This window comes from Danio rerio, chromosome 20 (assembly GCF_049306965.1).
Source record: "Danio rerio strain Tuebingen ecotype United States chromosome 20, GRCz12tu, whole genome shotgun sequence".
Taxonomy (NCBI): Eukaryota; Metazoa; Chordata; class Actinopteri; order Cypriniformes; family Danionidae; genus Danio; species Danio rerio.
Window position 1 is genome coordinate 46536063 of NC_133195.1, and position 27271 is coordinate 46563333.

At 36.0% G+C, this 27271-nt stretch overlaps 1 protein-coding gene across 50 annotated transcripts in view; it reads right to left on the minus strand.

Annotated features, from left to right (window-relative positions):
* afdna (afadin, adherens junction formation factor a) overlaps positions 1-27271 on the minus strand; it is a 224077-nt gene that overhangs the window by 108959 nt on the left and 87847 nt on the right. For 26 of the 50 annotated variants that reach the window (XM_073933619.1, XM_073933618.1, XM_073933629.1 and 23 more), the window contains 8 exons: positions 21010-21205; positions 18039-18151; positions 14323-14483; positions 11986-12146; positions 8864-9021; positions 6086-6179; positions 5340-5477; positions 1136-1177 (listed from right to left, as the gene is read on the minus strand). In XM_073933619.1, coding sequence (XP_073789720.1) covers positions 1136-1177; positions 5340-5477; positions 6086-6179; positions 8864-9021; positions 11986-12146; positions 14323-14483; positions 18039-18151; positions 21010-21205 — 1063 coding nt within the window. The remainder of the gene's footprint in view (positions 1-1135; positions 1178-5339; positions 5478-6085; positions 6180-8863; positions 9022-11985; positions 12147-14322; positions 14484-18038; positions 18152-21009; positions 21206-27271) is intronic. The other 24 variants (XR_012396045.1, XM_073933624.1, XM_073933617.1 and 21 more) reach the window with 3 other exon arrangements.

Genomic DNA, 27271 nt, shown 5'->3' on the forward strand with positions numbered 1-27271 from the left:
AGTTTATATGGACCAGTTTCTTCTTCCTCCAGATCGTGTAAGTGCTTCTCCTTCCTACTCAAGCTGTAAGTGGGATTGAAATGGTTGTCTTGTCTTCTGCAGTTTGCAAAATACATGTTAAATTGTGTGCTTTAACTTGGAATCGCTCCGCGTGGCTTATAAACGTGCATCTGTTATAGATCAGTGCTTGTAATGCATCTCTCAGGTTAAATCTCTATGAGGCTATTCACAGTGCGTCCAAAACCAGGTTGAAAACGCAATGCCTGCTTTCTCCTTTAGCGATTTAAATACTTTTTGTGCTTGCGAACTCCAGCTGTTTGTTTCTATGGCCACCATCAGCTGTTCCTCACACATGCGGCGCGGTGATTCTTTGAACTTTTGCCACTGTGTGGATTACTACTGAATGTGTATCGCTGTTATTACTTGGGGTTAGGCTTAAGAATAGAGTATATGCTGGTGTTTAACTGCATTACTTTAATGCACCCCTGCATTGTGCTCGCACATACTTTGTGTGTGTTGCTTCATAGCTGTGGTGGACGTTTCTCTCTGTCTCGCTCTCAACACAGTTGACCAATCACAACAGACTGGGTCATCAGACAAATCAGTCCAGATTAGCTGCATGCTAAGGAGAGGTTTAGGAACAAATGAAACGTTGAACAAATCATATGGGATTATTAGGTAAAAATAATTGCATATTTTAAGACAACGAAAGTGTTTTTGACCTTGCATGCATATCTGCATATCAGCCTGTTTTCATAGACACCTAAAACCAAAATATGACCTTGTATAATGCATAATAGGGGCTCTTTAAAATATGAATTCTTTGCCACTGAACTGTGGCATTAAAACATTAATATTAATAAAAAATTGATTTTTAATGTATGTCCTCTAACCATAAACAAACAGTAAGATATTTTACAATAACCCAAGAGTTTAATGTGAGCAAAACTGATAAATTTGTACAAACACAAGAAACAATGTGCGATAAAACTAAAAGCTTCAGCAGAATATACCACATCCCTCAAGTGCAAACAACCTGACTGTGTAAATACACAAGCCAGTTTTGATGAAGTTTTGTGCGATAGAGAGAGGTGGAGCTGGGGCAGGGTTACGGGTGCAGGCAGGTTTGTGTTACCTTCATGATGGCGGTAGTAGTAGGCATAGTGACTCCCTCGCCCTACGACGGGACGCATGCACAGGAGCCAGGAGCAGACAGAGCGGCGGGACACACACCAACAACAAACGAGAGAGAGAGAGAGAGAGAGAGAGAGAGAGAGAGAGAGAGAGAGAGAGAGAGAGAGAGAGAGAGAGAGAGAGAGAGAGAGAGAGAGAGAGAGAGAGAGAGAGAGAGAGAGAGAGAGAGAGAGAGAGAGAGAGAGAGAGAGAGAGAGAGAGAGAGAGAGAGAGAGAGAGAGAGAGAGAGAGACGAAAAATGCAGCAAGAAAGAGAAACAGCGCCATAAGCAAGTGGTCAGTCTGTCTGTCAGTTGGCACACACACTCTAGACATGAGTGAATATGTCAATCAAGACTACAACTAAGGCCCATAATGTATTTTCTGAGCCCTCATGATCACTTTGACACCGTATCTACACCGGATGACAATATTACACAGAAGCATAAAGCTGTAATCGATGCATTTTAATACAAAACAATGTACACAATGTTAAAAGTTATTAGTTTGATTTGTACTCATGTATATATATTGATATATGGCATGTGTGTCTTTTTTGTGCCTACAATACATAAATAACTTAACATATTAATCTTACTATTATAATTTAAAACACAATGTAAAAGGTTGCTAATTTAATTTGATTTCTGGCTTAGATTTATATATTTTCTTTGCAACTATAATTTATACATAAGTATACAAATATTAAGGAAAACTAACAAAGACATTCTACATATAGACACATAAAACACGCATAAAAATGTTAATAAAAGTTTAAACTAGAAATAATTAAAAACTGAGAATATAAAACAAAAATTCACTTTGCACTTTTCGTCTCATAGATTACACCCGCAAATGCAGACTGGAAATACAAACACGTTTTGCATACCACTGTGTTCCAAAGTTTAAGCTTGGTGAACTCTGACCTTGAAAATTGCTTCACGTGATTGTCTGAGACCAATAGAAAATTAAAACGAGACCCCTCTGTACAGAAACAGAGCAATCACTCGCTTTATCAATGTCTAATCGTCGTCTTTTATCTATTACAGAATATTGCATGCTCAATTCTAGCATGATTCACAATTAATAAAATCAATAATATGTATTTCATCAGATCTTATATACATCTTTTATTTTATTTTTCTTAAATAGTTTTATAATTGCTAAGTATACATATATTTTGAATAATGTCAAATAACACAATACAAAGTAATTTAAACTATATTGAAATGTAAACACAGCCACTTAAATTATGCCCCTTTTGGCAAGATATAGAATAAATAAAATATCATTATAAAATAAGGAAGTTTCAGCTCAAAATACTCTACGGATAATGTTTTATAACTCTTTGAAACTGCCCCTTTTAGGGTTTGATCCTAATTGTGCCATTTCGGTGACTGTTGCTTTAAATTCAAATGAGATTGTACTCTTTTTAATAAGAGGGCGGAGCTATACACAGCCATGTGTCGTATGGGACTAACGTCCTATGCTAACGAGGGAGAGATGTCACTAATGGGCGGGGTTTTCCCCCTCTGATGACATGTACTGTACAAAGGAAGAATGGCAATCAAAGTGTTTCAGCAGACTGTTTTTATCAAGTGTGATTATAAAAATTTTAATTAATCACTTTTCACCATTAGAAGCTGACTATATTCACACTGTGTTGTCACACAACTGTGTTTAAACCCCTTATAAATGTTATTTTTGCATAATACAGTAGGTCCCCTTTAATTGTTGCTGGTGTTTGATTTGGTTGGTCAATATTCAGAAGTGCTGAAAGGCTTTAGCACTTTTACAGCATTACGTTTTTTAAGCTGCAAAACTCAACGTCGATGACTTCCGGTGTAGACACAGTGTCATTACACATCAAGAGAATTTCTACTCAAACAGCAGTTAAAAAGCATTGGTTATAAATGCAGTGACAGGGTTAGTTTAAGGCCATAGCAGGGAAGAGCAGTGGGCAAGCAGCAGTTAGACTGAGAGACAGCATTAGTGAGGGTCAGGTCTACCCGTAAAACATCTCAATTTTACACTAAAACACATCGACTTGACTGAACACTGTGCACACTGTCAAAAATTTGGTTTCGGCAAGATTTGTACAAATGTTTTTAAATCAAGTCTTTTCTGAATAACAATCTGTGTTTATTTTACATCAAAAAATACAGTAAAAAACCATTACATTTGTGAAATATTATTAAAATTCGTATTGTATGTAGTTAATTTATTAATTTAAATATTTATTGGATTATTTTATAAGAATAACATAAAACAACATAGGAATTGCTCAAATGAATAATTATAATAATAATAATAATAATAATAATAATCATAGTAGTGATAGTACTACTACTACTACTACTACTACTACTAATAATAATAATAATAATAATAATAATAATAATAATAATAATATAGCTAATAAAAAGTGTACAATTTTAATTATTGGTGTGATTCAACGTAGAATTACTCCAGTCTTCAGTGTTACATAATCCTTCAGAAATCTGTTGTTGATGATAATCTGCTGAACAATTCTTATTGGCTCCAAAAATTAATTCTTCTAATTATTAAATGTCAAAAACATATATGCTGCTTTAAAGGTTTGTGAAAACTATTATACATTTCACTTTTTATGATTCTTTGATTCCAATGATGTTCAAAACCATAACAGATATTTGAAATAATAAATATATATAAATTTAATATTTTAAATTAATATTTCTGGTTATTGTAAGCTGGGACAGGAGAAGGGAAAACCCTACATTTATTATTTCTAAATTTAATTTATACTTTGTTATTGCTTTGTTATTGGTAGGAGCAATAACAAAATAAAAATTACATTTAGAAATAATTAATTTAGGATTTTCCCTTCTCCTGTCCCAGCTCACAATAACCACAACAGGTTTTTAACAAGAAATAAAAATTTTACTTTACAATTAAATTTCTCAGAAGTGCATATTTTGGAAGGTAAACCAGGCCAAAAAATAATAAACAAAAAGACCACTAGCTTGCGAGGGAATAATATCTAAACTACCTGCTAAAAAAAGAACCCCAAATAAAATTACAGCAATCTTCTCTTTCTCCCTCGCTGCCACAAACCAAGAGAAAACAGGATTTTTAAAATACTATTGGGGATTCCAAACCTACAGCTTCAATTCTCCAACAGAAATATATAGTTTAATATACACAGACACAGACAGACACACACGCACGCACACGCGCCACTTTTTTAGGTCGCCTTACTAGTACTGGGTTGAACCCCCTTTTGCAGGAGTGGCAACCGGTGTGGTCTCCTGCTGCTGTAGCCCATCAGCCTCAAGGTTGGACGTGTTGTGTATTTAGAGATGCTCTTCTGCATCTCTTGGTTGTAAAAAGTGGTTATTTGAGTTACTGTTGACTTTCTTTCAGCTTGAACCATTCTGGCCATTCTCCTCTGACATCAACAAGGCATATGCGCCCACAGAACTGCCGCTCACTGGATATTTTCTTTTTCAGACCATTCTCTGTAAACCCTAGAGATGGTTGTGCGTGGACTTCTAAATGTTAATCACAGTTTCCACAAAAAAAATATGAAGCAGTTCAAAAGGTTCCAATGTTGAGAAAGATAACAAATGTTTTTGGAGCAGCAGATCATGATATTAGAGTGATTTCTGAAGGATCATGCATCACATCCACTTCAGAAAATCCATCTTTACATCACAGGAATGAGTGCAATTTTATATTTCGTTCAATAAGAATTAATAACTAATATTAACAGACCTAAAACTAATATTATTTCACAATTGTATATAATTTTACTGTATTTTTGATCAAATAAATGCAGCCTTGCTTAGCTAAACAGTCTTTTTTTTTAATATTAGTTTTTGATTGACAGTGTATTTGAAGGGGTCTCACTAGCTGAATACAGTGGTCCAAACAGTGAAGTGATTTGTTGGCCACAGCTCTACTCAAGCGTGAATGTCAGTGGGCAATCGGTGAGCCGCTCTTCACAGCTGTCACATCAGTGCAACTGAAACTCTAGCGCAGGCTTAGATCAGCATCACTGATCCAGGAACAGCTCTGCTACCATTTGGAGGTGCACAAAGGCCTTTGTTTCTGCTCTACATCTGCAGGTAAGTGGATGTGAAGTCATTGTGCATGTTTATGTGTGTGTTTGTGTATGTGTGTCACCTGGGCTCAGCTCCACCAGGTAAGGCAGTTTCTCAGGAGGAATGGATCCGTGCTGCGGCCCCATCCGGTTGTCTGGCTTACGTCCTTTCCTTGGAGCGTAATCTGGAGGACGCTTCTTCAGCTGGAAAACTAAGGCCTCTGTAAAAATCAACAGCTTTGATGTAATAACACCTTAAAGTCAACAGGGGGTGACATAAGCTGGTAAAAATTATAGGTTTTTCCTGCTGCTTTTTTTTTTTATTCAAACACTAACGAATTATGTTCATATTCAGAACACAACTAGTTTGAAATGTTTAGTAAACTCTGAGATATGTCTGTACCTCTATTAAAAGATAGTTCACTCAAATGCTAATTCTTCAGGACAATCTATTTGAAGCAAATCAGGGTCTTTTCAGCACACTGCAACTTCTATGACAAACAGATTTTATTTTGCCTTTTTTATGAAGACTAAAACAAACAAAAAACTTGGATTTCAAAGACATTTCTGACTGGTTTGAAAAGACATGAGGGTAAGTAGATTACTGCAATCGTCATTTTAGGGTGAACACAACTTTGCATGCTCAAATATGTCAAAGAAATAAAGAATAGCTAACAAAGGTATCTTCAAAGGTTTGGAGCCAATAAATGTAGAGTTTTTAAATAAAAAGATTAAACCATTTATGATTTTACCTTTAAACTTAATTTACCAAATCATCACAGTAGAATATTTACTGAGAAGACAGCAGAGAAAACAGTGTACTGCTGACCTTTATCACTCGTCCAGTCTCTGAGGATCTGCAGAGGACAGTCTGTGTCATCTAATATGGTCTCCTTCACTGCTTTATCATTTGCATGAATCACCTGCAATAAACAAGATTATTAAAACACACATTTATTTATACGACCGTTTACAAAAGTAAAACATTTCCAATTGTACACAAGTTGTAGTGACAGAAACACAGTATACACAATGTACAGGCTGTGTATGAATTTCAAATCGGTAGGAATGATGGGAGACAATGTTATAAATGCATGCTCCTCTCAGAAACGGGATTGGCTGATTCCCTAACCCTAAGCCAATGTTGATGCTTTTGAACCACTGACTGAAAAGATTAAGACAGGATGCTTCAAGTACCTCCTGCTCTCCTCCTCTACACTTCCTCCTCATCCACACATAGTTAAAGTCAGAATTATGAGCCCCCCTGTATTTTTTCCCCAATTTCCTAAGAATTTTGTTCAACACATTTATAAACATAATAGTTTTAATAACTCATTTGTAATAACTGATTTATTTTATTGTTACCCTGATGACAGTACAAAATATTTAACTAGATATTTTTCAAGATACTAGTGTTCAGCTTAAAGTGCAACTGTAGGTTAATTAGGCGAGCTATTGTAATTAGGCAAGTCATTGTAAACCGATGGTTTGTTCTGTAGACAATCAAAACAATATACTACTTAAGAGAGCTAATAATATTGACCCTTAAAAACGGTTTTAAAAAAATAAAACTGCTTTTATTTTAGCAGAAATAAAACAAATAAGACTTTCTCCAGAAGAAAAAATATTACAGGAAATACTGTGAAAAATTCCTTGCTTTGTTAAACATCATTTGAGTAATATAAGAAAAGGATTAATCATTTTGACTTCAACTGTACATCTCTATCTGACACTCTGTACAGTGCAGCACACAGGACACCTACAACTGCACAATTCAATTACTCTCAGTTGAAAAGGTGAAGCAGATGTCAGATCCTGGCTTTAATCTGGAGGGCAAATCGTGCAGCGGCCTGATGAAATATGCTGGATTTGATAACAGGAAGAGGAGGAGGGATCCACGGAGAGGCGCTCAATCAGCTTAATAACTCCACAGTAAACACACATACACATCAACAATAGAATTGTACAACCAGAGAATAATGAAGAAAGGTCCATGCTTTTTCTGCAAATGTATCATTACTACAATAACATGTTTATTAATTATATATTTTGGCTTAATTCAGCCACATTTTAGTAAAACTCCAGGCAAATGCATATTGTACATCATTATAAATATTTTACTAGGAAGCTACAAAATGCAAAAATTCCAGCCAAATGCATATTTTTCATAAATCTAAATAGCCAACATGTACACTTTTATAAGAAATGTTGATCAATAAATCAATAGTTAGATCATTACTTATAATGCTAATGTGTATAAAAGAAATTACTAGCAGTTACAAAAAAGTACTAAAAAATTGTAATAATAAAATAAAATAAAATAAATAAAAGCAAGGAATCTGCTGTTTTTAAAATCTAATTTAAAAGTGTGGGCCACCGCTCATCTTGACCAATAGACGAACTACCATGTTTGTAAACATTCAGGATGCGCGTGCATCGAGTTTGCAGAAGGTTGCAAAAAACAAACAGGAGAGAGCTAGCATTTACAGCAAGGGAATGACTTCCGATGTGGTACAGAGTTTGTTGTTGTCTCAGAAATAAGGTATATTGATTATATTGATTAGCTTATATTGATATATTATTTACATCAGTGGTCCCAAACCTTTTTTTCACCGCGGACTGATCAATGGATGTCAATTTTACAACGGACCGGTGTGGGCCGGTGGGGTGGGGGGGTAGGTCTTCACGTGAACACAGTTGCTGCGCTCGTGCATCCAGGTTAATCATGAACAACTCAGTGCGCATGCACTAGTTGCACTATCGCGGTCTGATTATGTTTCAATCAAGGTTTATATACATCAAATACATAACATCTGTGCCAAACATTTCAACTGACGAACATATTAACAATAATACCACCGTATAGCCGAATTAAATGTATGCATTGGCATGTAACAGCCCTAATGAGTATGATTATGTGAAACTCCATATAGATACATATTGCAAGGATTTCGGGCACTTAGTTAATGATGCACGCACACATATAAGCACAATCCTTAAATACTCTGCTGATTTGGACTCTATAATAGCTGTTTTATAACTTTAAACTATCAACAACCACCACTGAGCTATATTCTAGCGATCGCTCTCCCCGCTCCGTGGTGGATTTTGGCATAGTCCATTTCAAGTGAGATGGCGGGGGTGAGTGGAAGAAACCAAGTCGCGGGGGGAATATTTTCTACAGAAATAATTTATGATTTCTTAGGTGGCCCGGTATCAATTGTTCTGCAGACCGGTGGTTGGGGACCACTGATTTACACAATGCTTTTAGCATATTATAACAGCTTGTTACCCAGTGATAAGCACAGTTATTCAGCAAAATTAACGTTAAAGTGAGCGCCGTTGGTCTGACAGGTCCATTTGCGATAGCACCCTCCCTACGGACATTGGATAAGACAAAATGGTCAAGCATCCACCCCGAAATATACAATCTCATTGAAGCTCCAAGTGATTTTACAAGAGAGAATTTAAAGGCCTACAAGTCTTTAAATACTAACAATGATTAAATCCATCCTGCGGATTTTTCAAACATTGTCAGACAGCCCTGCATCTTGAGAGTTCTCAATGAAAAGTAATCTACTCTGTCTACAACAGTGTTAAAGCTTACCTGGGCGATGCAGTAGTCTCTAGGGTTTTCCTTCTCCAGGCCATATTTCTCCAGAGCCTCGGCCACAGCAAAGTCAGCCATGTCAGTAGTTGAGAGCAGGATGGTCTTGTAGGGAATGTTGGGCTTCAGACTATCAGCGTAGATCCTCAGAGTGCCTCCTAAACAAAATTGGATAGAAGAGAATTAAGAGTTAATAATGTGGATAAGCAGCAGACCTCTATAATTGCAGAGGCCAATTAATCAGATACAGTACTTGAGCTTTAAGAGATTTTCAGAATTTGATGCTAAATGATGCCAATTAACAAAGTTGCTTCATCAACCTTGTGTCAGATCCAAGGTCTTAAAGGTAGACGATATATTGACAAGGACAATGGATTAGCTAATACTTGGCATTTCAAAACACTTACTGATGGCTAGGCCCACACAAAATGTACACGAGCAGAAATCCGCCGATTCTTAGCCCATCATTGAGTCTACTTATTTACATGTGTAAATGTGTGTATATTTATTAATTTCAGTAATATTGACTAATATGAAAATGTTCATATGATTCATTTACAATACACAATAATTGAACACGTCTTTAAGTAGATATAGATTGTATGACTTGCTTTGTTTAACAATAAGTGAATCCAATTGGATTTGCATTGTAAACATTAAATAACCATAAAAATGGCATCATTTTTTAGGTTTCCTCTGGGTGCTCCAGTTTCCCCCACAGTCCAAAGACATGTGGTACAGGTGAATTGGATGAACTAAATTGGTAGTAGTGTGTTTGAATGTGAGAGTGTATAGGTATTTCTTAGTAATGGGTTAAGGCTGGAGGAGCATCCGCGGCATAACATAAGCTTAAATAGTTGGAGATTCATTCCATTGTGGCAACACCCGATTAAAAAGGGACTAAGTCGAAGGAAGATTAGTGAATGAATGTTTAATATGAAATTATGATTTTTTTTTTTTAATCCATGATTTGAGAGGCCTTTTTCAATAAATAGGGGTGTCACACCAAAGGACAACAAAACCTAATTTTATAGTGGTCGCAAAAACAACATTTGTTAAAAATTCTGTAACAAAAACTTAACAGGCTTCACAGTAGCTTCAGTCAAACGGTCTTGAACAGTGTCACATGATTTTCAGTAACAAAATGTTTCAAATTCCAATGTTTTAAAAAATATACAGATGAAAGATAAAAGATGGGCAATTATTAAAATAGCCACTAGTAAAATTAGGCCTATGGTGTTTATTAATGATTTTACAATTTTCCTTTTTATTTTTAAGAGCTGTAATTCTCACAAGTCAACCCATAGGACAGTTTTGAAATTCTTCTCAAAAATGAAATAAATAAATAATATTTAAACACAGCAGTTTTTATAAAAAGAGGTCCAAGGATTTTTTAACCATTTACTGGATTTTAAATGATGCCAATACTAATTATATTAATCGTTGCACAACATAATCACAAAATTATTGTTATCGTGTTTATAGTATATGCAATACACTTACAGTAATCGCAGACGTGTGATAAATGACATTTAATTGATGCATTGGTTGTTTATCTCAATTTGACCAATCAGATGGGGCCATACTATCTTTATCCCCGTCTCCAAAGTAGTTGCTATTCTGCTATTAGCTGAAGGTGAACCCAGAGCTAAAAATAAACACTATTGGCGGGAAATGACAAACGCCAATAAGAGTCAGAATTACATGCTGAGGTTTTCACTCATTCATAGTGAGACTAAACGTTTGCACATTGACAGTTTTTAGGCAGTTAATTAGACCTGTAATTTTTTTTACCTCTTTTTTTTAATATCATCAAATAAAAACAGATTTAAAAGCATAGCTAATAAAAACAGACTTGTTAAATAAATATGGTCATCGCAATACTCTATATAGCATAATTATTCAGTTTCATGCAGCCATTCAATTTCGTCATACGTGACAGTGAAAATGCAACATCACGTCAGCAACCCAGTAGTGTCCAATGTAGGTTGAAGGTCTTTATTAGCATGGCAGCGCATACAGCGTGAGAACTCAAACGTCCCCAACACTGGGGCCTAAACCCATCCGCGTGCTTGACTAAGCCTCTTTAACCAGTTCACACACTGCTTAACACTTCCCAGACAGGGTGAACGTGATGAGTAACTGGGAGACTGTTTGCGCCACACTGAGGATTTGCCTCTGGTCTAAACCCTCGGCAGCAGACATACGTTATTATCCCGATTACATAACCGTGGAAAATCTAAATATCTGTGTCTGTCCTGGAGAGAAAGGCTATTTTCGGTGTCGGTGTAAACAGAGCTATAAAATATAGTTTTATGTCGAGGTCTGGAACTGTTTCCCGCTTTAAAGCTGGTTCTAAAGGTCTAAACAAGTGCAAAGGAGATGCCAGGGCTCTGGTTTAATGCTCTCATTATAAAATTACAACTTTCGCTGTGCCATGCAGACATACCACTGACATCATAGCCCAGGGAGACTACTTTTTTTTTTTTTTTTACAGCAAATGGTCTCTGGATAGACATGTAAAGGATCAACAATCGGTAAAATCATTCAGAATAATGAACAAAAATTCTAATCATTCTGCATTACAGCATCTTCTGGAATATAAGAGACATATATCTAAAATTTGAAATGAGCTGAATTATTATAGCTGACATATTTAAAATGCAATAAACATATTGCATCGAGTCCTGGTTGGGTCAGTTGGCATTTCTATGAGGAGCTTGCATGTTCTCCTCGTGTTGGCGTGAGTTTCCTCCAGGTAATCAGTTTACCCCACAGTCCAAATACATGCACAACAGGTGAATTAAATAAAATGAATCGGGCGTAGTGCTTGTTTGTGCGCATGTGAGAGTGTATGGGTGTTTCACAGTACTGGGTTGCAGCTAGAAGGGCATCCGCTATGCAAAACGTTTGCTGGAATAGTTGGCGGTTCATTCCACAGTAGTGACCCCTGATGAATAAAGGGACTAAGCCAAAGGAAAATGAACAAATGGATACATTTTTAAAGAGTTTTATGACATTATTATTATGGCCAGAGGAAAAATGGTTAAGTCTGGTTATTCTCAAGGTTTTTTTGCCTTTACTTTCGCCAATTGGGGAAGTTTGTAATCGTTAATACAAACCTGAGTCGGGTCGACCGTCTTCACTCCGAAACTCCTGCATCCTCTTCTCCAGCTTCTGCTGTCGTCTTCTCTTCATCACCACCTCGGGGTTAGAAATGGTCCTTGTGAAACTGGTCTCCGGCATGTCTTTATAAACCTCAGCTGCTAATCTGGAGTTCTCTCTATATCAGGTAGACAAACAACAAAAAAGATGTATTTAAAAGGCAGCCAATTAAGTCAGACAAGGTAGCACAGAAAGAGAAATTTAAAACCTGTTTTTTTTTTTTTTTTTTTTACAAATTATTAAGACAATCAAAACAAAATAAAAAGATGAGTACACTAGATGCTCTAATACAGGGCTTCTTAAAGCCCGGATTCAGACCCAGAGACAATTTAATCCAGACTTTGCTCCATTGTTTATTTCAAGAGAAATACTTGTTTGTAAGAGATTAGGGTGCTTTCATACCTGTAAAAGTCTTTGCTCTCAGAAGTCTGAAATGTTCATATGCGTTTTTTTCGTATTCATGTGTGCACACTGAGTCCGATGCATAATAATAAATCCATTATGAAAAAACATTTCGGACTCAGTTTAAGCAGTGATAGGCCTAATTCCAATTCTACCCCTTAGCCCTTCCCCTTACGAACACCCCTACCCCTCGTTTTGCGCGTTCCTGTGAAGGGGTAGGGGTGTCCCAATTCGTAGATACCCCTTTGAACAAAGATTTTTCAGGACCACGCTCGAAACCAAGGGGTAAGAAAATTTTCCCAGAATACACCAGCCACAGCAGCACCCGGAAGTAATGAGATCCACAAATTAGTATTGTTTGTCATTATTATGATTTTTTTTTTGCAACAAACAAGCATATGTTTTAATATATTCATAACCGCGTTCGTGTTTTACCACCACGCTTTAAAAACAAAACACTAAAATAAAAACAGCTAAATTTCAAGATCAATAATCCATATTAGGAACTCCGGTATAGCAGTCCCACAACATTCTGACACTCGATGACACTCAAATACCCTGTCAGAAAAGTCTAGTGGCTGGGAATGGGCTTTTTACAGTGTCTGCTATAACGTTAATGTTGTTTTTGATGTGTTTACATAAATGAATATGGTCACTGTGTAAATGCACAGTATAGTTATGAGCTTATTGCCACAGATCATTATGATAATATAATATATGCCTTCAGAGATTTCCTGAAGAAAAACCCCAAAAAATAGCACAACTGGAATAACTACAGCAGTCGCGATTGTCTGATCTCATGAAGCAAGAGATCGCCATGAAATATGATGACATGTGCAGGTGCTGTAGTGCTGTCCCAATTCTATAGAGGAAATTTTGAAGCCCTTCCCCTTCACACTCGGTTTTAAGTGCCAAGGGGAAGGGGTAGGGGTACAAAAATAGAATTGGGATTGGGCCCTCTTTTCTCCAATGTAGAAAAAGAGGAACAGGCTGCATATTGTGTTCGTCCAATACTGCATAAAGAGGAAGGAGAATTCAGCTCATTATCAAAGAGCTGCGCTACGATTATCCTGGAATGCAAAGTTTATTTCAGGAAATCAGTGTAACTTCACACATTCACGTATATAAACAAATCTTTACTTATCTCTAAACATTATAATAGATGGCGGCTGCGTTGACATGTTCAAGCAACGGACCGAATGCTTTCTATTATAATGTCTGTGGGCAGTCCATCAAATATATGAACACATACACGTAAGCACGCAGGCACGAACGCATGCACACATACACACACACAGCAAACAGCAGCAGAGCAGAGGTACGTCAGTCACTAAATCCAGTCACAGGTTCTCAACCATCCGCCAGATCCTGCCTTTATTTTATGCACTGTGTAAGTCATAAAGTTATCTGTAGCTCAAGTGAAAGCATTCTGTATTTCACTTCTCACTTGTACGGTGGCTCTGAACTGTCAAAACACCTCTCAAAGCGCTTTTTCGGATGCAAAAAAAATGATAAATCATATATATATATATATATATATATATATATATATATATATATATATATATATATATATATATAATTTTAGGAAAAAAATAAATAAATCGAATCAAGTTTCATTTATTTTATGAGGAATGAAGGTTTCAGAGGCAGTGTGTCAAAATGATTCTCACAGTCACAACATGTCGAATTTATTTTTTAACTTACAAAAATTTTGGACGGAAATTTCGGATCCGATGTGCATTAACCTTAAATCAATTGTTTTGTTCTGAAACAGCGATTAAACTTGTTACAATGTTGCTCTTTATTCTTGTGAGTAACCAAATAAAATCCTTTTTTTTAATCGACTATGGTCTTTACATGTCAGTCTGTCATACAAGGCCATTCCTCACCCATCCTCGCGGTTCAACACATGATCGTCTCCATCTGGGATTCTGGAAAAAGCCTCCTTCTCCCTCTTCTTCTCTTTCTTCTTCTCCTTCTTGGACAGTGTTCTTTTGAAGTTCTGGATCACCCCCTCTTTCTCCTTTTCAGGACCGTTTGTCAGTGTTCTCTGATGATTGAAAGAAAAATCAATGAAAAAGAAGGAAAATGCCATGGGAGTAGATTAGGTTATGGCGTGATCCACATGGAAACTAAATGAGGAATTGCGTAGCCTCCCCCCTTTTATGTTTATAATGTTTTCAATTGTATTCACAGTTTTCAATTGACTTGTTTTGCCCTATTAACTATCATTGTACTCTAAAGGTCTCGTGAATTTTTTTTAAAATGTGCATTTTTTTATTCAACGTTTGATGTTATGTTCACTGAAAAACAAAGTGAGGGTGGGGCATAGAGTAGCCCCTCCCCTTTTTAAAAGCAGCCAATAGCGTTTTGTTTTCATCGCAGATCCGCCAGTGAGTGGTTGAGCTCAAGCTGATCAAATGAAATGCGTCCTAAAGGGGGCGGGTCCTGTCAGATACTGGAGAGCATTTGATTGGTAAAGATTTGATAGAAACTGAAGTATGAGTTTACGTGAATATAACCGTTGATCCATTTAGGGAGAAGTGACAAACAACAAGCTTTAGATGTTTGTATCAGTTTAACATCTTCAAAATGCCAAATTTTCCATTGTTTTGTAGCACATTAGCTTATAGATCTCCTTAAAGCTATTTAAAATTCAGATATTTAAATAAAAAAGCTATTTAAACTGGACCTTCAAAGCAGCAAATGTCTAATGCTGAATTATGTGGAACAATGTGTTCCTATTGACTACAGCTTTTAACACAGCTGTGGATTTTGCAATGTATCATAGGAACCACTCCAGAATTTACAGGGGGATTTCAAAATATTGCATTAAAAGAGAATAATAGGAGCCAAAGCAAGGATCGCAGAGTTCAAATTCAAGCATCCTCAACAAGTTACTTGACACGAGAGCGGCCAGAGAGATGTCACAACACCACTTCAACTCCACATCCTCAATAGCGAATAAGCAGAACATTTCAACTCACCGCTGATATAATACAAACAATTTGCCCTATATTATGAAGTGATGAACCTGAATTGCTATTTGCATGCTTCTGATCACACTCATCCAGCTCATTTTGCAACACGAGTATTTGTGTATATTGTTTTCTAGTAAATGCACAAGACTTTATGCTATAACCTTAGACTTTAAAGTGTACCTATTATGTAAAAATCACTTTTAAAAGGGGTTTAAACACTGTTGTGTGGCAACAGTCTGTGAATATAATCAGCTTCTAATAGTAAAAATGTATTAATTTAATGTTTTAGAATCACACTTGATAAAAACAGCCTGCAGAAACACTTTGATTGACATTCCCCTTTTGGGCGTGTCATCAGAGGGGAAAAGCCCCGCCCAATAGTGGCGATCTCTCCCTCATTAGTACAGGACGTTTGTCATGCTTTTGAATCTGCCGCTCTGCTGAAACATGCATTTGTAGCTCCGCCCTCTTTTGAATTTATTTGAATTTAAAGCAACAACAATTAGAATCAAAAGCCTAAAAGGTGGAGGTTCAAAGAGTTTTGTTTTTGTTTGTTGGTTTGTTTAAACATTGTTGTCTGTTCTGCTTGGCACAGAAAGGAAATATGTATTTAACAACAGTACCATAAATATAACCATATAACAATCACATCATTTATGACAAAATTAAAAGAACATTATTTGTGGGGAATTTAAACTGAAATTTCACATGGGATGCACCAAATTTTCACTACAATTATAAGTCGAAAATTGCATGTTAGGTTTTAAATTAACAACTGCTTGCATTTTAATGACTTGGATTGCCAGGGTTTGTATTTTTAGGGCCTGAAATTTAACACAGCTGTTTATTTAAGCCTATCCGTTTATGTGTATATTTCAACTAAAAACATATTTCAAACATGATTATATACCTAAAACTTCAATAATTCATATTCAGTTTTCAGATTTCAAGTATATTATTCAAAAGACGGATCAAATTAAGCTGTTAAAACCTGACATACTTTTGTGCTGTTATTAGCTTTTTTCCTCACTTATTTACTGGTTTAAAAATCTTAAATTGGTCCACCTGCTAGTGAAAAAGAATATGTTGAATATTTTGTCAGTGAAATCTGGAAATTAAATATGAATTATTAAATTTTCAGGTATGAAAATGTGTTTGAAATATTTTTAATTGAAATATTCACAGCTTAAATAAACAGCCATGTTAACTTTCAGGACCTAAAAATACTAACCCTGGAATTCAAGTCGTTAAAATGTAAGCATTTGTTAGTTTAATGTATTATTTTTTTCAGTTTGTGCTATTCAACAAGCTTTTTATTTCAATACTTTTGGCATTGATTTTGTTCCATACTTGAAGAGCACTAAAAATGTTCTTCAATACATTATAAACACAGTAAGTATATTGCATGTATATTTTGATGCAACTACATAGTAGTTGAGGCCCTTAATATAAAGTGGGACCAAAAAAACAAACAAATAAAAAAAAAACTCTGAGAATATGAGCCAGAGATGTAATTTTGCCAGAGTAGTAGTTGCCAATGACAAGGCTTGCCTCAATGACCAAATGCTCTTTTCCCTATTGATTTTTGATTAATTATTGGGTTTCGACCTATTAATTCACGTTCAATTAAATTTTATTGTCTAAAAAATGTGTTTTTATGTTTTGTAATTTGTTTTTAACTAAATTATTTTATAGTATTTAATAAAAAAAAAAATAATTACAAAGCTTTTTTTAATTGTTATTATTATTATTTTTTCAGACCAAGTGCATACAAAATTTTCAGTTTCGGGCCAAAATCTTTCATTTCAGTGCATCCCTTCAAAAAAAAAACCTTCATTTACGCATTCAAAATAAAGTAAAAAAAAAAAAAAAGAACAACAAAAATACTAAATGCACTTGTATAGTTGCTTGCTTTTAAATTAACTTCTTTTGTTCTTAACATCTCTTCCAGTGCATTTGCAGCAGAGAAATGCAAGTACACTTCTGAGTTTCTCAAGTTCTGTTGCACATCTAAGGTGACAAAAACATGAATAAAACAGTGACATCTTCTTTTGCTGAGATGTTACCGAGTTATAGTGTTGAACAGCTGGCACCCGAAACTCACACATTTGAGGACAGAATCAAAGTAAAGTGCAAAAATGGCCTAAATTGCACAAAATGTTGAAGATCTGCTGCCCACACACCCCCAAACACTGGCATTCCTGCAGACTCACACTGATTTTATGTCTCTTTGGGGAGCCTTGCTGCACACAACACTAAGAGCCACCGAAGTGTAGAGAGAAAGAGAGAGACAGACGGGGTAAAATGGAGAAAAAAAAAAATAAAAAAAGAATTGATCTGCTCCAGTTAAGTGAGGAAATGAAGTGTTTGCTGATGCCTGTGTGTTTGGTTGTCCTGAGAGAGTTTTTAACTGACATGCAACGGGAAAAAAGATGGTTTCAGGGACAGACTGAACGGCGGGGGACTAAAAAAGCTGTTCCAACATAACCAAGAGTAGACAACTCAACAGGAACAAACACAGACACCCTCTGTGAATCTCCAGCACTCGGGTAGAACAAACCACAGTTTCTGGCTCTGTGAAAAGCCAGAGAGTTTGGGGATGCGCGTTTGTTTGTTTTTTTTACCTTGGGCATAATGTCATTCTCGTTCTTGAGAACGAAGCGGCCCTCTCTGTCGTCTTTATTCCAGTTCAGCTGCACGACCAGTGGTTTCTCATCCAAGTCCAGTTTCCTCTCTTCTGTCACAGAGAAAGATTAGAACTGTCAGAGAATCACCTCTTTAAGGAATTTAAAAAGATTTTAAGCAAAAATCAGGTCTTATTGATGAACATTTCAGAAGCATTTTTTAAAACTCTTGCAATATCCAATTCAAGTTTATTTTTATAGTGCTTTTCACAATAATTATTGTTACAAAAGATGCACATTATTGCATTACAATCACATTCAGAAAAGTTAACGTTATTAGTTAGCAAAACTTTATTATTTAGGCCTGTCAGGATGCCTATTTTTGTCTTGAATTATATTTTGCACCAAAATATATTGCGATAAACAATATTATTGTCATTGTAAGACCATTTTATGCCACTCATTATATAATGCCAGAATGACAATATAGTATATATCACAATGCAAGTACACTCTTCCTAAGAACACATCAAATTTTGTTCTCAGGAATAATTAATTTACAGTCACTTTAACTATGTAATTAGTCATCAGAAAATGTAAATGTGAAAATGCTTATCCTAAATAAACAATAATAAATGTTAACAAAAAAAGTGCATGGTAAAAAAAGTAACAGAGGCTGCGATATCTGCTACCAGATCTATTTTTAGCTGTCAAACACCCACACAGAAATATACTACAGTAATTTATAGTAAACACTATAGTGTTTTTTTTTTTAAATATACTGAAGCTCACACCTCCAATAGAGATAAAGAGATTGCACAATCAGCTAAAGTGGTGCTAAAATTGGCTTTTATGTATGGACGATTTATATTGCATCACCAAAAATGATTGAGCTTATGTCCATATGTTGTGCGATAAGACAATTTATTGATTATAACAGGTCTACTATTAGTTACTAATAACTTTAACTGTTGAAAAGCTAATAGTTAGTACTTAATTAGTTACGCGGTGGTGCAGTAGGTAGTGCTGTCGCCTCACAGCCAGAAGGTCAGTGGTTCAGGCCTCGGCTGGGTCATTTAGCATGTCTTTGTGGAGTTTGCATGTTCTGCCCATGTGCCCGGGTGCTCTGGTTTCCTCCACAAGTCCAAAGACATGTGGTATGGGTGAATTAGGTAGGCTAAATAAATGAGTGTGTATGGTTGTTTCCCAGTGTTGGGTTGCAGCTGGAAGGGCATACGCTGTGTAAAACATTTGCTGGATAAGTTGGCGGGTCATTCCGCTGTGGCAACCCTAGATTAATAAAGAAACTAAGCCAAAAAGAAAATTAATGAATGAGTTATACATAACCAGAAAACTGAGTTATGCTACTACATCACAAATAAGAGCTGTTGTGTTAATGTTGTCATCTACAAACACTTAACACAGTACATAATGACATCAAATGTTAAAGTAATCAGGTTTCAACTAAACTGTTTAGTTATACAAATGTTTAACTAAAAATATTGTTGTCAGCTTGATTGGTGTACATTGAAATGATTAGAAAAGTTCATTTGATTCAACTAAAAGAAAGTTGATAGCAGACTTTTCAGTGTAGGAATATTTTTCTGCTGGAAACCTCATACATCAGACTAAAAACAAAAAATTAAATAAAAAGGGCTTCCCTAGAAAATCAAATGTTAGTTGTTTTCTGTCAGCTGTTTAGAAAAGCGTAGATGTTTGCATTTTAACCACAATTCAAACTGCTTATAATGATACAAAAAAAGTTGCTTTTTAATTCATTAATTCATTTTTTTTTTCAGCTTAGTCCCTTTATTAATATGGGGTCGCCACAGCGGAATGAACCACCAACTTATTCAGCATACGTTTTACGCAGCGGATGCCCTTCCAGCTGCAGCCCATCAATGGGAAACATTCATACACATTCACACACTACAGACAATTTAGCCTACTCAATTCACCTATACTGCATGTCTTTGGACTGAGGAGGAAACCGGAGAACCCGAAGGAAACCCACGCGAACGTGGGGAGAACATGCAAACTCCACTCAGAAACACCAACTGACCCAGCGGAGGCTTGAATCAGCAACCTTTTTGCTGTGAGGTGACAGCACTACGTACTGCGCCACCGCATCGCCCGTATTAGACGTTTATAAATATCTAATATTGAAAAGGAAAGATTGTTGTGACAATGTTTTCGAAGTAACTTGATCTGACTGTATTACCATATTTACCTTTAAATACGCTTTTGCAGTGACTTATATAATGCAACTAAAGTTAAGTAGGCAAAAGTGTTTGCCTTAAATTCATTTGTGGATGTTTTATAATAAAAGTTGTTTATAGTAAATGCCACTTAAATTTCTTTTTCCATTCTGAATATGTATAAAACGGGGAGAATTTTGTCAACCAGTAACCTATTATACATTAACCATCAACAAAATGAAAATAAATACACCAATACTACTCTTTTTTTGCTTGTTTTTTTATCCTTGCAACAATACAAGTTTGACTCAATGCAACTTATAGCAAAGTGCAGCTAAAGTTCCACAAAGTATGACAATTGCAAAAGAAAACAAAAAATCTTGGCTTTTTTTTCTCTTGTGTGTGTGTGTGTGAGTGTGTGTGTGTGTGTGTGTGTGTGTGTGTGTGTGTGTGTGTGTGTGTGTGTGTATGTGTGCACCTGTTTATGTGCTTTACAATGACACAAAATTGCCTAATGATATAAGTATAACCTAGCTGCTACTTTAAGGTAGTTTAAGAGGACATGCCCTGTATCCTGTGTATTTGAAACGATTTTAAAAAGGTTTTTTTTATTCAGATTTTGCCACCGGTTTCCTTCGAGGATTAGGTTTAGGACTAGTGTAATAATAGGCAGGGCTAATATAATAAGCAGTTTGTACAGTATAAAATACATTACACCTATGGAGATAAACCACATAAAAAAATGTGTGTGCGTGTGTTTTCCCGTGACTCACCGCCACTGACGTGGACCTCATAGAGGGAGTATTTTGGAGAAGACAGCATCCTCATGTCGGGTCTGAACTTCTCCGCCAGCGTCTCGATCACATCTTGTGTGGTGGCTGTACTGGACACTCTGATGCACTTTGTGGCAAAATTCCCTGCCACACGGTCCTGGAAGTAAAACCGCATCACCCCATGGAACTCCAAATCCTGAAAGAAGAAACAACATGACAATCAGTGTCAGGAAATCGGTCCATTTTATTCCTCATCCCTCTAATGAACAGACATTTGACAGGACATATATCTTAATAATAACATAATAATGATAATAATAATGATAAATTTTTCTCAAGCTCAAAGCGCGTACAGGGCTAAAAACAATAAAACAGTAAAAACAATAAATAGGAAAATATAACAAATAAGATACCAATAGATCAAACATTAAAAACATATCATACTTAAAAACTGAGTCTAAGAAGCATCTTAAAACAGAAGACAGAGACACGGCATTCCTAATGGTTATAGGTAATGTATTCCATAATTTTGGTGCACGGTATGAAAAAGCCCGACCACCCATGGTGTTAAGTCTGCAACCGAAGCAGAGCGAAGACTGCAAGCAGGAGTAGAAAGTGTCACAAGATCAAAGATGTAATCAGGAGCTAGCCTATGGACTGCTTTATAAGTTAAAATCAGAGTCTTAAAATCAATACGTGACCTAACCGGTAGCCAGTGAAGCTGCTGAAGAACAGGTGCGATGTGATGGCAAGAGGGTGTCAGAACATGTGCGGCAGAATTTTGAATATACTGTAATCTTTTAGGAGAATTTGCAGGCAAACCCCCAAAGAGTGAATTAAAAAATAAATAAAAAAATAAATAAATAAAAAAATAAATAAATAAATAAATAAATAAAAATTTAAAATTAAAATGAAATAAAAAAAAACAAGAGAAAACCAGCCACCTAAGCCATAGGCTGTTTCTCAATTCCAAGAACGCAGAGAACGGACTTGCGTTCTTGTGGAGACCGGTCTTGCCAGGTGTCCTCGGAAGAACGAACTCGGGAGACCACGAGAACAGAGAGCACGTCCTGTGAGAAATGGGATGCTGCGTTCCTCCTGATGGTCACGTGACCTTCACGCGTTTTAAATGGAAATTATTTAAACATTACAGCACTCATACAACGATTTATTGTTTTCCCTTCTCTTCAAAATATATACTTTGCATAAAAACATTATAAATATACTCTGCACAGTATAAATAAACAAATTTTAATACGAATTTCAGCAAACAAACACCCTTAATGTGTTTATTCCTTTTTTAAGATATTCACATTAATGTTTACTTTCACCGTTTCATTTAGGGAAACTCCAGAGGTAAATAAGTCATATCTCTGAACTTTAATAATAAATCTAAATTAAATGCTGCGCTTCCCACCTGACTTCTGGGACTTCCAGAGAGAGTTCGGTGCTCAAGTCTGCATCAGTGCGTCCTCGATATCAAGATCACATCCGGGAAGTTTCACGCATCCTCCGTACTTGCGGTCTTGAGTATTGGAACTGAACTTAGGCAGCTGATGATGACGTTGCACGAGAACACGAGGACGCAAGACCGCTGAAGAACGCATATTGAGAAACAGCCATACCCTTTTCTCTCTGCTGCCCTCAGACAGACAGTTCCGCAGCAACATTTGACATTCAGACACGTTTGCTTCCTTGAGTTTAATAAATTTATACTTTTTTTTTTGATGCTAAGCTTGTTGCTTTTGAGAGTCAGTAGAAGGGAAATCTTTATCCAAACCTCCACCACTTTCTTTATAACTCCTTCCCAATTCTAGACTGGAGGGGTTGTAATACTTACAGTAGGTGGTGTAACTTTCTTAGTTGATGTCTAATAAATCATTTAAAAGTCATGATTGTTTTATTAAATGGAGTTAATAAATATTCATATTCAGCTCTGTTTTAACTACACTGAAAAAAATCACTCACTGGATTTACTAAATTGTTTTAAGGTAAGTGGTTGCAAGCAATTTATATGGGCTGAACAAACTAAACAAACTGAGTTGAACATTACTACATTTCATTTGTTTAAATTCAGCCCATATAAATTGCTTGCAAAAAAATTCCAAAAATATATAATTGTTTTGCAAAAAAAAATTCATTATTTTACAGTGTGAAATTAACATAGAAACTGTAATAAATGTAGTTATTTCTCACTGTTAATTTTAATGCACTAACTAACATTTACTAAAGAGACCAACAGTAATAATAAAGGGGTACCAATAGAACTTCATAATCCTGCTTTGATTTAACCATTTGATACTCTGAACATATACGATAACACGCATCTAAAATCATATCGTGATGAAAGCTTCTGCAATTAATCGCACCATAAAATCCAATACCGTCATCCGCCTAGAGTATACGCACTTTTAAAGAGCATCTACAACATTCAGCCGGCCGCAAAAGTTCATCTCATCCCCATCTGCGCTTATAGCGATTAAATCAAGCAGAGGCTACATCTGTACCATCTTTGTTGTGTGAAAAAAAAAAAAAAACAAGCAGCTCTGTATGGCAACATTAAACTGGTAACCTGCAGCGGCGGCTGATATTTGAGCTGGCCAAGCAGGATGTATCTGGGACGAAAGACAGCAGCCTTAGGACTACAGTGAAGACGTGCTTGAAGAAGCCTTTTGTTGTGTGTATAATAGAGGAGCAGGCGTATCAGCATTCGCAGATATTGTTTGATTATACCACTGAGATATGAGCATCAAGAGTGTTTTATTCTCCTTGTGATGAGCTGTAATGCCACACTATACACACCATCCTTGCTGGACACACCTCAACACACGCCTGTTTGTGGGACAGTCTTGTTTATATGAGATTTCTGGACCCCCAGGGCCACGGTAAGCCTCTTATGAAAACACAGGAAGGTCGCTGAAAGGAATTTGGAGCAAAAATGGATCCAGAATGAATAAGAGTTCAAGCTGAGAGAGCAAAATCTGTGCCACACCATCATATGAGATATCAAGATCTGCATTAAAGTGAAGCATCATTTACATTTACTCATTTAGCAGATACACAGAAAAGAAATACATTTTTAACAACACTGATATAAACTTTAAAAAAGCAGAGTACATTTAATAAGCAATTAAATACGTAACATATACTCTGTCTCAAAAAGTAAAATTAATTCTGTCAGAATTTTGTAAAAATACCTCAAACTTTAATTATATTTTGCAATTAGAAGATAAATAGATGAGATTATGTGATATGTATACGTTTTCCACCTCGCCTGATTTATATCACCGCATTACCTTGTTATACAATGATAACCCAAATGTTGACAGAACGCTTCAATTTTATTACTTGCAAACTAAATTAGCAGGCATAGAAATAAAGCAACGTTTACATATTGGAGTCATTTATTACCAGACTCTCGTGCAATCTGTTGGACAGTGCGATGGGTGTGTGGTGATATTTTCAACAGTACGGGCAGTGTGGACGACCACTCCCTCTCACACGACATACTGACCCAGTGCGTTTAATTTTTGCCAACAAGTAATCCAATCCCCCATTTGTCCAGTTTTTAGTCTAAAATTCACAAAGAAAACGTGAAGTGCTGTAGTCTTTCAGTTCTCGCAAGCCTTTGATTAAACTCTTATCTTCATTCTAGAACACTGTTTTTATTTAAGCCTTAAGTAGCTAAAATCAAAAACGTCATCATTATGCCCTCATCAAGGAAAGAAAATAAAAGGATTATTCTAATACTCAGATTGCGCTGCAAGTCATTTAGTATACGTCATTGCTTGTTTATTATTTTGATAAAAGGTATATATACGAGCAATATCACACAAGTAGTAGTGCGGTGTGGCTGTACCAGCACGTGGTGGAAGGCTGAGTGCCTTAGCATCCCACCAGCGACGATAAACAGCCACATCGCAAAGCTATGAGTGTCATATTGCGTTTATACAACAGTTCGACAGCATAATCATGTGTATAAAAAAAAGAAAACCCCTTTGTATGAGGAACTACTTTTTTTTTTCCATTCCTTTACATCTGCAGCTGATGTCAGAACAGCAGAAGCCATTGCTAATCCATCAACGTCACATTCTCTAGCGTAAAGTCTAAAGTGATGACAAAACAGGTGATTTTTGCTATAATTTTAAAATGATAAAGTTGAATGGTATAAAATGCCATCAGTCTGCAAAGATTCCCCAGTATTTCTCTGTTGTAATCGGGAGATCACAATATTACTATGGTATAAATACAGCACTACAACATACAAAAGCGAGCGATCGACTTAGAAAGAAATTTACCTGTTTAATAATGGTTTGATGGCTTTTCTCTTGGAGCTTATTATGCAGTCTCTCACGCCATCTTATGGATGAACATCACCCATCTTTGCTCAAAGACAGGCTAATGGCTGCCAATGCCTGTCTCTCAGAAATTATAAATATTTAAAAATAGGCACTATCCTTATAAATAAACTGCACAATCTAAACAACTACATTCTCAACTAAAAAAGCCTCAAAAGAACATTATGTTGTCCAACAGCTGCAATGTTTGTCAAACTGCGGAGAGTCCTCTGCTTGTTGCTATATGTGGGCGGAGTAATAAACAAGAATAAAAGGTTAAGAGGCTGAATGAGTGGATGTTATTTGCAGAATATCACACGGCTATCAGCCAATCAGATTCAAGAACCAGACAGAATTATATATATATATAAATTTTTTTTTTTTATTGAACTTTTTCCATTATGGATGTGATGTTTGCAGTAATATCTCAAAACATAAATTCACAGAGAAAGTATAGGTTAACGTTATACTGAAACGTCCATTTATATTTTCCAAAACAACTTACCAGAGTTACGGGATCAGAAAACTACCAATCTTTAAACATTGTTTATACTTTAAATAAGGAAAATAAACATGCGTTATGCATGTGACCTAAAAAAAAAAAAAGTTTACAGTATGCAACATACTCTGTAAAAATTCTGAATTAAACTGCACAACCCAAAAGAAAATGTTCAAAAAGCATAAGAGTTGACTCTATAGAATAAAAATCATTGATTTTATTTGACATTTTTGCATTATGAGGAAAAAGCTTGTTTATGGATGTGACATGTGAAACTGCCACTTGTGTGACTTTAGTAAACTGAAGGATACATTTTTGAGTATTTTTACAGTACTGTAAAATACAAGCCTACACAAAAAAACTTAAAGGTTTTCGCTAATTTGGTGAAAATCAATTTTTCTGAATGGCAAGATTGTCAGTTGCATGGAATTGCTCATTTCGTTTTGCTTCAAATGCTGTTTTAGAGAAAAAAACCACCATAATATCGTAAACAAAGGCTCATTTTCGAGCCCAATAAATACACAAAACAGAGATAAGGGAAAACGTCCTGGCTTCCTAATTCCTGAAATATGATTGCGTGTGCGAGAGGTGTGACTTCAAACATCAGGAGAACAAATGCCATGGCAACCAGAACAATGAGTGTCAGGAGAGTCACCATGTGTTTCCTCAAAACACAAAGGGCCATTTCCTGTCAGCTCTGGTGTGTATAACCAACTTCAGCCAGTCTGATTCCATCTATAACAATAGGCCTAATAAAGAAAATAATAATCAACTGGCATTACAGTAAATTCAGGGCTCCAGACTAACACTTCAGAGAATAACACCAGTGCCACCAAGTTCTACAGATGGAGACAGCAACACTTAATTTGGTGGTGCCGCACAAGCAATAATAACGATATATTACAAGACTTGTCCTGTCCAGCCAGCATTTTGTCACATGGACAGTCAAGCAGGCAAATTTTCCTCTCATTGTCTGCTATTACCACTGTTGATATCCCACCGTGTTGAATTATTGGTTTATTTGGGGTTCTCCCACCCGGCCAATTCTTCTGAAATGGAAGAGCCCTCACTCTCCATCTCACAATTGTTGGATAAGAAATGAAATTACAGAAAATTAGATACTCTCTTCACCGACCTAACACTATTTTCATTAAATTGTGGGAATCTCTTAGCAAACATGTCCAAACTCTTCAGCTTGACCCTGCTCCTTCTGATTGAGTCCCCACTCCTAACTCCCAGCTTGGTACTGGATCCTAGTTCTGGTCAACACATTGTAGACTTAAAAAGTAAAGATCATGTTCCATAAATACATTTTGTAAATGTACTACTGTAAATACATCAAAATGCAATTGTTGACAAGTAGCATGCATTGCTAAGAACTTAATTTTGACAAATTTAAAAGAAAAATTTTAATAGGTTAATTCTT